Source organism: Corvus brachyrhynchos, unplaced genomic scaffold, assembly GCF_000691975.1.
Source record: "Corvus brachyrhynchos isolate BGI_N302 unplaced genomic scaffold, ASM69197v1 scaffold65, whole genome shotgun sequence".
NCBI classification, from domain to species: domain Eukaryota; kingdom Metazoa; phylum Chordata; class Aves; order Passeriformes; family Corvidae; genus Corvus; species Corvus brachyrhynchos.
The window spans coordinates 2979372-2992936 of record NW_008238365.1 but is presented as its reverse complement, the minus strand read 5'-3'; the positions used below and the strand labels follow the sequence as shown (position 1 = coordinate 2992936).

General features: G+C 43.3%; 2 protein-coding genes across 2 annotated transcripts in view; both read left to right on the top strand.

Moving 5' to 3' along the window:
* The window catches only part of SFPQ (splicing factor proline and glutamine rich), a 15517-nt gene extending 3850 nt beyond the window's left edge, over positions 1 to 11667 (top strand). Inside the window, exons 6-13 of the mRNA XM_017736116.1 lie at positions 2 to 170; positions 460 to 544; positions 834 to 951; positions 1170 to 1218; positions 1299 to 1420; positions 4033 to 10372; positions 10664 to 10739; positions 11592 to 11667. Coding sequence (XP_017591605.1) covers positions 2 to 170; positions 460 to 544; positions 834 to 951; positions 1170 to 1218; positions 1299 to 1420; positions 4033 to 4170 — 681 coding nt within the window. The 3' untranslated portion in view covers positions 4171 to 10372; positions 10664 to 10739; positions 11592 to 11667. The remainder of the gene's footprint in view (position 1; positions 171 to 459; positions 545 to 833; positions 952 to 1169; positions 1219 to 1298; positions 1421 to 4032; positions 10373 to 10663; positions 10740 to 11591) is intronic.
* Positions 1 to 13565, top strand: part of LOC103616960 (platelet-activating factor receptor) — a 32214-nt gene that overhangs the window by 13078 nt on the left and 5571 nt on the right. The window lies entirely within an intron of this gene.

Sequence of the window (13565 nt, the reverse complement as noted above, 5' to 3'; positions counted from 1 at the left end):
TCAGCCTGGCAGTTTTGAATTTGAATATTCCCAGAGATGGAAATCTTTAGATGAAATGGAAAAGCAGCAGAGAGAGCAGGTGGCAAAAAACATGAAAGATGCCAAGGACAAACTTGAAAGTGAGATGGAAGATGCTTATCATGAGCATCAGGCAAACCTCCTTCGTCAAGGTAACTAGTTCTGAATTCTTACTATTTTTTTGCTTTAAATGCTAGCTTAAGTATATGGCTGTTTAATGGTTTAGTGAGTAAGTTTATACTTCTGACTGTGAACTTGAGAATTTCAGAGTTAAAGAGGAACTGGTAGTTTTTTGATATTTATATCAGTGGGTATTGGTAAGAACAGTGATGACACTGGAAGGTACTTCTCTGCCACAGTGCAGCTGAGGCATATCTAATTCAGATATAATTAAAATGTGACCTTTTTTGAAAAAGCTGCTCACAGGCTTCATTCCTGCAGACCTTATGAGGCGCCAGGAGGAGCTGAGGCGTATGGAAGAACTCCATAATCAGGAAATGCAGAAACGCAAGGAAATTCAGCTGAGGTTAGTTTGGCTTTCATGGGATTTTATTCAAAGTTACATTTATGTGGTTTTTTTTTTTCCCAATTACTTACGTATGAAAGTTTTTATTTTTCAAGAAACACCATTGCTGCTTCAGTTTGTGTTTGCGAAATTGAACTGCTATGTAAGTTTCTCCTCAAATGTTTGAGCATCATAGAGTATGGGTTTTTTTGCTTATGTGTAATAATTTAGTGCCTTTATATTGCTGGAGCAAGGGATGGTGGTATGTGCTCCACTCCCGTGGTTTAACAGTCTGCTTTGGGGTGACCAGGCAGGAGGAGGAGCGTCGCCGGCGGGAGGAGGAGATGATGATCCGCCAGCGGGAGATGGAAGAGCAGATGAGAAGACAGAGGGAAGAGAATTATAGTAGAATGGGTTACATGGATCCAGTAAGTGACATCATGGCGGGTTTGGGATGCATTACCACGTTCAGGAATTGTGTTGATGTATTTTCAAGGTCGCTGTGTTTTGCTTCCTTTGGGTTGGCGACTGTGCTGTGTTTGTGTGGGGGCAGTGGCAGTAGTTGGCTGTACATGTGCTTTGTGTCCTGAAAAGTCTGGGTTTTGGTGGTCGATTATCCACGGTAAAAGGTGTTTTTTCTATGCAGAGAGAGCGAGACATGAGAATGGGTGGTGCTGCCACAATGAACATGGGAGGTAAAGAATCTTTTAAGTAATTACTTCGTTTGGCTAACGTAGAAATTGTCAGAATATGATTATGTATTTCTCTCTCTTAGATCCTTATGCTTCAGCAGCCCAGAAATTCCCACCTCTGGGAGGTGGTGGCGGCATAGGTTATGAAGCTAATCCAGGAGTTGGCCAAGCAGCCATGAGTGGTTCTATGATGGGAAGTGACATGGTAACGTATCCTGTGGTGGCTTTAGCTTAGCACAAGGGAATTGTTGTGGTTGGGAATGAGTTCTCCAGTGTTCGGATGGTTGTGGAAATGTCACTGTTAACTGCTGACTCTCTTAGCAGGTGTTTAACAGAGGACAGCGTGGCAGTGTGTAGCACTAGAGTAGTTGATAACCTTTATGATAGCTTACACACTCAGAAAATTGTTTGTAAGTGAATTCAAATGTGCTCTTCAGCATATTTGCAATTAACTGACTTCATTGGACTTTGGAAATTCTGCGTCACTGTTAGGCTTGGAAGGATTTTTTACGAATTCTAGAGAATCTGACAAATTTCATCAAAATACTTAATGCGGTAGCTTTTCAGTAATTTGATGTTCTGTATTGATGGACAAGAGAGATTTTTTTTTTGTTCTCCTTCCCAGTGTGTAACACTGTTTTGGCCCTTCCAAGCCTAGGTAGGCTGGATGCATGTTGGTCTGGGTATGCTGTTCAGTCCAAAATCTGCGCTCAGGTCTGTTCAAGCAGCAGATTAACTTAAGTAATCAATGGTAAACAGCATATCCCTTAGTCTGTGCTGATGTTGCTGTAGAAGAGCAGAAATGCTGGTTTTTAGCTTCAGGCGTGTTCCAGCTATCCTGGACTGTAGCCGTTTGTGGTTCCTGTCCCCCAAAGAAATGATAGCCTGATCTGTTTTCCCGTGTTGGGCATGTCACAAAGGTAGAGCCTGTTAAAGCTACAGCGTATCTCCTGTTCCGAGGTATGTTTCCAAACTGTACTATTTTTGGCACACTACATGTGTGACTGGGCTTGGAGCCTGCTTGGTGTTCCTACACTGAAGCACCATGGATATAGATTACAGAAGTGCTTAATGGGCAGGATGGGAATCTGTTGGCTTAAGTGGCGATACCAGTGTGCTTTCACCCTCCTGAAAGGGTGTACACTTGTAGCACAAGCTGAACTAAATGATTTTTGGGTGGGTTTAGGCCTCTGGCTTAATGTGCTGAGCTACCATAGTAGCTTGTCAGATATCTTCTGTTTTATCTTTTTGGGGAACCATATCTTTGGAATGGTAACTTCAGAGAGCATCATTGATTCAGTAGACAGTGCTGTTGGCCTTAAGGTATCTCAATAATCTACTGATATCTAAGCAGTTCCTGAGCTTCCTGTGAGCAGTTAGGCAGTGTGTGGTGCATACTGTGTACATATTTCTCCTGGAAACCATGGTACAGGTGCATGTTGAACTTGTGTAGTACCTGAAATGTGATCTGGTCAAAAGGTGTGACAGTGAGGTGGGTTAACTGCCTAGAGTTTCTTAGGCTGGAGATCTCTGCCACACAATGCTGTCACAGTTCCTGGGCTGATACCTTTAAACAGAACTGGAGATGAGCTGAAGCTGCCATGAATTACACAGAAATAACCTAAATAATATTTGTGAAACTCCTTTCTTGGGTGCTGACTTTCAGAAGTCAGGAGCTCTGAAGTGTGCATTTTCAGTTGCAGATACTTTTTGTAACAAACCACCTACCATTGTTCTGTGACTCGGTAGTGAGAACCTTGGTTGAAATGAAAATTTAAAGCTCTCTTTGACCTCATCATGTCTTTAAGTTCTGTAGGTTGAATGCTGATCACACCTAGTAATACAGTAACTGAATGAAGTACATGCAACTAGAGGTACAAGTAAATAGACCCGAAGTCTCTGCTTTATTGCAGAGTAACTTAGCTGTTACACCTTGGTGTGAAACCTTTCAATGCTGTTAAGCTGTGAATTTTCCAAGAGCTTGTGGTGAAGGTGGGGTGGGAAGGGAGATACTGCCTGGATGCACACAACCCTCTGTGCATTGCTCTAACTGGAAACACTGAGTGCTTGGAACACGTTTTGCATCTGATGCAGCACCAGCAGCTCCGGAGTACGTGGGGTTTGAACAAGTGCCAGTCTTTGCTCGAGCAGTTGCGTTGGTTAGGTAAAGCACTGGTCAGTAGCTTTTTTCACATTTTTTTTTTTTCTTCTTGCAATGCAGTAGTGCTCACAATGAGTATTGGTACTGCCAAAGGCCTCTGCAGTTTAGTCAGCAGACTGTAGTCTTAACCCCATCTTGAAAAGCACATGGTCTCTAGACAGCACATGCCAGTCCTGGTGAGTAGGCATTCTGTTACATTTGATGAATGTCAGCTCCTGCTTCAGCCAACCGGAGCTGCGTTCTCTCATTAGGCTTATTTGGAAATGACAGTGATGTAATCTGAGCTTTTACTGCACTAAAGGTGAGAAGTTTGCAAGCTATTTGCATTAACTTGGTTGAAAATTTTGCTAGAGCTCATTTGGAAAAGTTGTTAATTCACATCTGCACTAATGCTTACATTTCTAGCACTGCAGGGAGGATCTGTTCTTTGTAACAGATGTATGAGAATGCATCAAGTGGGAACATACCTCAAGGCATGTATTACAATAAACTAATTTTTAAATTACCCTTTTTTCCTTTCTATGTTCCCGGTACCTGTGGATCGGCTCAATGGTGATTGTATCGACGAACCTTGACTACGGAACCTTCTAAAAATATATACTTAACACACATGGACATCAACTACTTATAATGAACTGTTAATTCTGTTCCAATAGCGTCCTGAACGCTTTGGGCAGGGAGGTGCGGGGCCTGTGGGTGGCCAGGGTCCTAGAGGAATGGGGCCTGGAACACCAGCAGGATATGGTAGAGGGAGAGAAGAATATGAAGCCCCAAACAAAAAGCCCCGATTTTAGATGTGACCTGTAGTTTCATTCCAGTTTGTTTTTGTCTGTCTTGTTTAGACACCGACTTCTTAATTCTTGCATTTTAGTAAGAAAGCTACGTTTTTATGGATGTTAGAAACTTACTGACCTAATATTTGTAAGTGGTCTGTTTGGGCGAGTACAATTTAATTATGTAATGCAGTGTTTCAAAATCAAATTTAGCTGTTTTTTTGATGTATAACGTCCCTAACTTGATGGCAGTGTACCTTGTGCCACTGAATTCCCAAAGTGTACCAACCTTTTTTTTACTGTGCTTCAAATAAATAGAAAACTAAATGTAGTAACTCTTCTTGCCAGTCGTGGTTAAACAAAGGAGGCCAAATACCACACCTGCCACTGTAACCCGAGAGCCTTGAGCTGAGGTCGGACTAGACCAGGGTGTGGAACTGCAGTGAAGAGTGAGATCTCTTCCCATAGTGCCTCTCTAGCCAAAGATTGGGTTATATTGTAGCCGAACTTTGCAGTAGGTGCAGATTTTTTGAGCAGTAATTGTGCTGCAATAAGGAAGCAAATGGAAATCTTACAAGTGCTGTAAGATACATTATTTAAAGCTTCACTGCAAGCAGTGCAGTAATGAATTCCATATTTTAGCTATGGGTGGTGGGATGGTAGCACTTACCACCCTGGCAGTTACTGCTTGGAATCTTTCAAAGACTTTAAGCAGAAGACTAGCAATGGTTATTTTAAAATAAATTCATAGAATGCCTTGTATTGGCTGACTTCCTAACTAAAGGATTGTTAATGTGATATTTATATGCTCTTAAGCTGTCTTGAGATTACAGGATCTGGCCTTGCTCCATATTGTACACCTGCCTGAAATTGCTTGGCAAAAAGACCAGAAGTGTTACTCGAGTGATTAAGGTTAACTTGCTTATGTCCTCATGCTAACAGTGGACTAATTTGCCTAGTTCAGAATACAATCATTTGTATTATGGGGACTGCAGGAACTATTCTTAAATCGTGTAGCTGGTGGGCAAATCCTAAAATCCTGTATGTAAAATACAGCAATCAGCTTGCTTGCATGATGGTTATCGCTCTTTTATTATTGATGTTTGGAGATAATGCTTCAAAAGTAGTATCTGAATCTGGAGTTTTAAGAGTTAATACTACACAGTGCAAATAAACTCCCTTTAAGGTTCTTTTTGTAGAAGATCTGATGAATTCGTTAGTTTGCTGTTCATTTTATTAAGCCCCAGAAGAATTTCAAAGCATTCTGGACTCATTGGTAAGGTAGTTGCTTTGCTTATTATTACAATATACCAGGTAAGCTGGGAACGTGACTTCCCAGTGTCAAATACCTCGGTGTTAATGCAGGATACATCAACCTGCTTGGCACAAAGTAGGTAAACTTAGCTTGGCTGTACCTTCACATGATCCCCAACCATTGGAGTTCTGTGAATAGCTTTAATCTTCCCAATATCTTTCCATTCCTTGTGCTAATCATTGGCTAATTCTAAATTTTCTGCTAAATTTTTCCCTGTGGTTAAAACTTAAGTGTCAGATTGCAGGGTTTTAGGGTACAGATGTCTGATCCCTCTTGAAGTACTGTTACCCCTTAAATGACAGAATAGCAAGTTGGGAAATGCTGATACAGATAACACTGACTTGGAACGTGAAGCTTACTAAAGAGCGATTCAGCTTGTTCGGTGAATGCTTTTTGTTTACCCAGAAAAGTTTGGGGGTTGATAACATGCTACAGCAATGAATTGCTCTTGAGGAAATTCCAAATTGGCAGTTCATAAACTGCAGACCAAGCATTTGGAAGTTACTTGTATTGGATAGTTTACAAATGAGCAGTATCGATGCAATTTGCATTATTGAAGCGGATTTAAACAATATCTTTTCTGGAGGGTGTTCATGGGACACCCACAAAAGGTGAAGGTGTCCGAGGTGGGGAATTCTGAACGTGAACATTAAATTAATTTTTTCAGTTTATTTTTCAGATTACATGTCATTCTTTATTAAAAGAGATGCTGGTGCATATCCTAAAGTATGTTCTTTTGTAGTTCTGTAACTTGGAAGAGTGAAGGATGCTGCTGTCTTTGTACCTTACAGAGCTTGTCTTTGGGTACCCCTGTTTTGTACGTAAGCTACTGTTGCGAGGTATTAAAATAGCTGAGCTGCAAAACGATGATTAGTAAATACATTGAAAGATTTGGCGGTTTTCAAAACATCTGCAAGTTTCGTTAAATCTGGCTTTGTTGTAGCTGCATAAGCAGAATTTCTAAAACAAGTTCTGCTTTGAGTTGCATGTACTAAACAGGCATATGATGACCTAGCCATCTTGTTTTCAAGACCTTTTAAAGATGGTGTCTTAAAAGCTGGCAAACATGTCAACTTTAAAATCTGATAAAAGTTACTAAATGTGGGAGGCGAGAAAGTGACGTTCCTTTGATCTGTTCCTATGAGGTTTTGGACTTTTTCATAAACTCAGATTTATATAATTGAATCTTTTAAAATCTTTCAGAAAAGTTCTTTGCTGGTCAGACCTGTTTTTGGATGGTCTGGATCACATAACATTTTTGTACTGGACTTGGAGGACATTGGCTGTTGCAATTTAGCTTGTTTTATCAAAATTGAGTCCATTTTGACACTTGGAGCTCTAAAAACTGCAGCAAGTAGAAACTGGTATCGTTACACATATGTCTTCACACTTTCTCAGAAATGAATACAGAATAATCTTACCTTCTGGTGTAGATACATTACACTAATCATTTATACAGCTGATGAGAAACTGAAAATGCTTTTGAGATTTTGTGGTATTTTTGTGGTAGACAAATTCTTGGCTTCTCCTTGGCAACCATTTACTGTGGCAGCAAGTTCTTGCTGGAGTTTGAGACTGCAATTTACACTTTAAACTAGTGGCCTGCTACATAACTGCACTTAGCCAGCATTTCTGCAGTTCATAACTGTGAGGAACGTAGTACCACAAATGGCAATGGACATTAGGACCCGGATGTAGTATTCCTGCTTGCTCCAAGATTCTCATTGCCGACTGCGTACAGGTAGGTAACAAGCAATATAATATAACTTGGTGACTTTCTATGTAATCTGATACTGTGGGTATTCTGACATCACACTTCTGACTGTGGAATTACAGTGCAGCACTCCATACCTGTATGCTGAGCTTGCATCAAAGCTGCGTGGTTTTCGGTTTTAAGCTTTTGTCTCATTCAGAGACAACAAGTAACTTACTGTGGTTCTTAGATGAGGATTTCCAGACCCGATTCCTCTGTACATACGACTTGGCTTGGGTGGATTTTTCTTAGTTCCGATGTAACAAAGAATGAGCACTGTGGGGAAAAGCGAATGTGATCTTAAACTCACTTGATTAGTTGACAAGGTGCTCTCAAGTGCCTAGAAAAGAACACGTTTAAACTTTCTGTAGTGATGTAGTGGCCCATCTGCAGCTCATCCCTGTGTAGAGTCTTGGCTCGGTGGGAATATGTCAGTAACCACTGCTCTTGCCTTGTGTGTGCTATGTAAGAATCACCTCAAACTACTGGTACAAGCAGCTCTGAGACTGATCCAGGATACTTTTGAGGACGTAAATGAGTGCTTGATTGAATATCCCTGTGAGTTTCATAAAGCTTATTGGACATTGCAGTAGTCTTTATTTTAACCTTTGATTGACAAGCCTGATACATTCCTCTGCTTTAATTGACAGTGATGAGATTCTGTACTTCTGCCTTGTATAGTCATCTTGGTAGTGTAATGTACAATTTCATTTTTCATCAGTCTTGGGATGTAATTCTAAACTCTTCATTACTAGAACTCCTGACTATAGTGTTCCAGGATTAACATGCTTATGTTGCCAGACATCCAGATGTGCTGATCTCCAGCTCTTTTGCATTAGCTCTTGAACCTGAATTTCAAGGTCCCTTGTTCCAGCAAATGATCTGGCTCTTGTCTGATACTCAGTTTATTTCACAGGTGTTGTAATGTGTTTTCCCTTGTTCTGCAAAGTTCTGCTTTGCATACTCGTTTCTGGTGTTATTGTCACTTCTGGACCCTTCTTTGTTACCTTCCAGGCAGGACTCTTGCTGGTGAACAGGGATCTGCTGGACAACCTTGCCCTCTGCTGTAGCCACCGTTCCATGTTCCATTGAACCCTTGAAGTAGCAGCTGCACCATAAGATAATGTCAACAAGTCTTTGGTTACACCACAGCGAGTGTAGCCCATGCCAGCTGGTCACAGAGTGACACCTTGTCACAAAGTCAGTTTGGCTTTTGATGATGGTTTACCTTTACCTGTGACTTAAATCCATTTTGTGATGGCTCATCCTTACCTGGGACTGGGATCCAGTAGCAAACCTGCTGGCAGCCAGTGTGCTGTCAGGTAGCAAAACTGAATTAGTGATCTTAAACCATTGCTCAAGATCTGACTCAAGTTTTTCCAGTGTGTTCTGGATACTTGACTTGCAGGAATGTCATGAAGGGGTTATTGGCTCATCTGCCTCATTCTATGTACTTGAACTAAGCAGGTTTTTGACACTCTTGGAGCAAGCAATTTGTGACTGAACCATGGGGCTCAGACCAGCTCTGGCTGCAGTAATGAAACTTGGTGTGGTAGCAAACTTAGTCATGTCTGCTCTAAGTCAGTCTGTAATAAGTGGGTACAAGAAATGACATTCAAGTGCTTGCATTGTGTTTCATCTTGGTTTTATCTGTGTGTGAAATACACTTTTTCTCAAAAGCTTACCTGAAGCTCAGAAGTGTGGTGTCAGAATACATCTGCGTACTGCTAGGCCCTCCGAGCAGAGCCTGGTGCTGGCAGGAGAGCACAGCACAGCGTGGATGGGGCTTTATTGTAACATTAAGCATACAAAGTGTTGATTTGCTTGCAGTTCTCCCCATAGCTAAACACTGAGGCCTGTGAGTAGTTCTAGGACTGGAGCAGTAATGGGGTTGCATGTCTCTGTTAATCATTGCCAGCTGCAGTGACATGATCAGGAAGGCCAGTGTTCTGTTCCATTATATTCAATGAGGCTGAGCATGTTGGGAAGGATGCATCCAAGTATGCTGCTCTGGGGAATCACTTGGCTTCTTCCACTACCAGCAAGTTTTGAAATCAGCTAATTAGCTTCAGATTTTTTCACTCTCCATACCAGCTAGTGGGGCTGTTAAATAGCTGCTGCCTGGAAAAGGAAAAAAGGGAGGATTGGCCTTCTCCCACCTGTGTCATTGCTGCTAGGTAATGATTGACATGTTAGGACTTGGCTGTGCAATCCCGCAGTGGTCTGTGAACACCCCATCTCTATAAATGTTGCTTCTGAACACCAGTACTGAAGAGCTAACTGGGGAGGGCTGGGGAGGAGTGTGGCTAGCAGGGAATCTGCAGTTTTCAAAGGATGCACAAAGATATAGTATCCCTTATGCATGGTGTTTGTTGCTATGGCAGAGAAAACGTGCATAACTCTCCTGCTCCCGAGGGCCGTGAGGAAACCCAGGTGGTGGGTTGGAGACTAAAGCCTGAAGCTGTCCCTGCCTGGTCAGATCATACTGTGCCCACGGTGGGATCTGCCTCCCAACTGGAGCTGTGCAGAGCCTTGCACCACATCCCCAGCTCCCACCATTGCAGGCTGCCCTCAACTATAGTAAAGGGGGGTCTTGAGGAGGGAAGAACCTTGCTGAGGATAAAAGCAGTGACAGTGCCAACCTCTAGTGTCTGCCTTTGGCTTCTGAAGCACTTGCAGGACTATAGAACACAAGGGCTCCAAGAGGCCAGGGCCACTGCACTCCCCCAGGAAGGGGAAGAGAGGGGCCATTGCTACAGGAAACAAGTAGGGTCATAGAGTTAAAGTAGCTGACAAAATTAATGCCTTCACATAAGGGATAGTATACCTCTGGCTGCAATCAAACCTCACTGTGCTCAGACCGGGGTTATGGTTTGTGCTCAGGGTGCAGTTCTTCAGGCAGCTGCCTGTATATTTCTTCAGCTCTTGATGAGTATTTAGGCTAGCCTATTTCTGCCCCTTATTCTTCCACGTAATAGTTTGGAATAATTGATAAGTTCCCCCTCATAACTAATCAGTCCATGTATGTTAAAACCTTATTTTTAAGTTAGTTTTGAAATGGTCACAATTTGCTGTGTATGACTCTAATAACTTCAGTTGTTATCCTTTAGGTGAAGATGAAAGCTGAGTGACACCGGAGTGCTCATCCATGGGAAGTAAGTATTGCTTTTTGTCCTGAATGGATGAAATAAAGGTTTCTGGGCACTTGGGTGTTCAGTCACTGAGTACCTTTGAATTGGGGAACACTGAGAAGTTGGGATGAGTGAATACATTAAATGTGTAGGGTAGACCATGGTCCCTACCGTCATGCTGTGGGCTTGAGCACCGTGACTCCATCTGGGCTTGATACCTTGACAGCAGCGGCTAAAAATATCTTTTTAGACGTGGGTTTGTACAAAAGATTTCACAATCACTGTGGGTATAGTAACTTGGGAATGTTTTTCCAGTTGAGGAGTCGAACATGAGCACATCCAGCACGGTGCCCAGTGGTGTGTGGAAGGGACCAAGGGAACAGGTGGACAAGTAAGTAGTTGGTGTCCTTACACTGCTGTGAGGGCTTGGTAGCCCATCACCCTGTGTTGGGTTATGTAATTCCTGCCTGAAATGTGTGATTAATTTTATATAAAGTTTCCGAATCTTGCTTTTGTAGAGCCAAAATGTAACCGTTGTCCGAGGCTTTTCAGCCCTGCAGCAGCAAATAAATTCTGTCCTTTGTGTGCTGCAGGTGGTCAAACAAGAAATGACCAGTCCTGCACTCAGGCTGCAGTTGGTGATTGTCAGCGTGGAAAAAGGAGAATAGAGCAGCTGCTTCTCAGATGTTAATTCAACTAAACCTTGTTAAAAAGCTGTTTTGCTGAAATACTTAAACATTGAATTTAAAAAATAACCTAGTGTATAAATCAGCATGTACAGAAGCACAGCAAATAGCAGTTCAGGGAAATAAACCAACTTGCAGAGCTGGAATTAATGACATTTTCCCTCTAATTTGCCACTAAACTACAAAGGGAAACTTCAAATATTTAAAATCTTGTTTGAGGAGCAACATGCTGAGTACCTTAATTCAGGAATCACAGGTAAGTAACAGTAGACCTATAAGGTGTGAAGCCAGTGGGATTCATTTGGTGAATTCCTATTGAATCCTGTGTGGTTTGTCACTGCTGCTCCTTGCTCTGGGGTAGGAAAACACACAAAGCCATTTCTGACCTTAGAAGTACATGAATTATGTTCATTTAATCTCAAATCTGATACGAGTACTTGAGAATATTTGGCAGGCACATGGCCTGTGGTTCTGAATGGTGATTCCATGTCATGTAGTTCCTGCTGTTTTCTGTCTTTCTTTTGCAGTCTTTCTAATTATGTGCTTTGCGCTTGCAGAAAAAGAAGTCTTGAGTGCAATGAAGAGGAACCAGGAACATACAGCTCTTAAAAATAAAATATTTAAATATTTTTATAAATGACTTCTGTTTTATTCCGGAGGGTATTCAGTGTATAAGCAGTCTGTCAGTGTGGAGTGGTATGGCTGGGTCTGAGAAACAGGAATTTCTGGAAATTTCACTTGTTCCTTACTCCCATTTTGTGTTACATAGTTTTGTATCATAGAATTCCAAATGTTTACCTGGTTGGTTTTTAATAGCTTTCTTGGTGATGACTGCAGTAATTTAGCCTGAGATGCCAAGAGTTAAGAGTTCTCTAGAAGCCAGAGCAGTGCTGGGTTTAGCTCTTGCAGCACAAATTGCCATGGTTCATGTTGCTTCACTTGATGCTTTGGCAGCTGCACTGTGTACATACGGGGTTCATGCTGTCATTCATTAAATACAATCCTTTGTTTAAATATCAAGTTGTTTAATATGTCGAAATACACCAGTGGTGGCTCTGCTTATTGTGGCAGGGTTTCCTTCTGCAGTGGCATGAAGAGTCATGAACATTTGGGTGGGACCTGCTTTGCCAGATTAGAAACATGAAAATAAGTTTAATTTCATCTGGCAAAGTGGTATGAAATGCTTGAGAGCGGTATGAATGCCTGAGAGTGCTCGTGGCAGGGAGGGGTTGGTGCACTAGGAGCTGCTGCTGTTCTCTCTCAGGCAATCAGGTGCTGGGTGCAGGCAATCTGAGGTGTTCCACTGATTTGATGACTTCATTACTTCATGGCATTGTCTGGATCCTCCAAAGGCTTCAGTGAGGTTTGTGGCTCCTCAGTAGTCACCCTGCAGGGACTGGGGTTCAGTGTCTTTGTCTCCACAGCTACTGCAGCTCGTGCAGCCTTTTTTCTTCAGATTCTGTTGCTTTCTATTAGCTTGTCCTCATTTCCACTGTTGCAGCACTGGCTGCTTTCTGTGAGCAAACCACAGCCTGTGTTCTGTAGGGATGGGATGGGTTTTCCCTGGCTGTTACCGTCACCTGGGGTGTCCTCTGGCTGGTGAGGCTGACACCTTCTTCTGCCAAATAGTTCATTAAGTAGCTTCTGTAATCAATAAAAAGTCAGAGGCTGAGACCAGGTATGCTTGAACAATGCCCTGATGCCACAGCCTTGCATGTACATTGAGCTGCTGCAATCCCTTTTTCAGGGTTTGATCTTTATTTTTTAATTCCTTTTCAACCAAGGAGCTTTCCAAGCCATGAAGGCCTGGAGCCTGCCCTGGCCCCTTGCTCTCTGTCATTCCATGGTGTGCCAACCCGAGCTCCAGCTCATGGTGAGCAGCTGAAGAATCATGTGCTGCCAGGAGTAAAAATAATGTCACTGTCCCTGGGCCACGTCCAACCAGTGCCTGTGGTAGCCCCTGCAAGGTGGTGGCTGAGCTGGGGTCGGTGCAGGTCCAGCTGACCGTGCTCTCTGTGCTTCCTCATGCCTGGAAAACACTTCGGGCTCTCATGCTTTATTGGCATTAAAAAAAAATTTCCACTTGAATTGCACAAACGTCAGCGCCTGCGGCTCCCCCGGGCCTGGCTCTCGCCAATCCCGGGCTGCCTTTCCTGGGAGGCTCGGCGTGTGCCGGTGGCTGAGCAGCGCAGGCGGTGACGCAGAGGCCCGGGGAGCGCGGCTGCCTCCGCCACCCCAAAGCGGCCTCCCTGGGGCCAGAGCATCCTCGCTGCTGCTGCCTCCTCCATCTGCTCCTGCCTGCTCCCTAGAGCTGTGGCCAGCACTGCCTGTACCCTGCTTGATCTGTGCTCCCTGCAGCCCCTCGCGCCCCAAGCCAGCCGGTGTTGCCATGGTCCACACCTGCTCAGAGAGGCCACGAAGCCCCAGCTGTGGGATTTGTTGAGGGGGCGTGGGGGCTCCCCTTTTTCCTCCAGTTCTGTTTTGGTGGGAGGATGGTGCTGCTGGCGGGGGGGGGGCACAGCCGCGGGGGG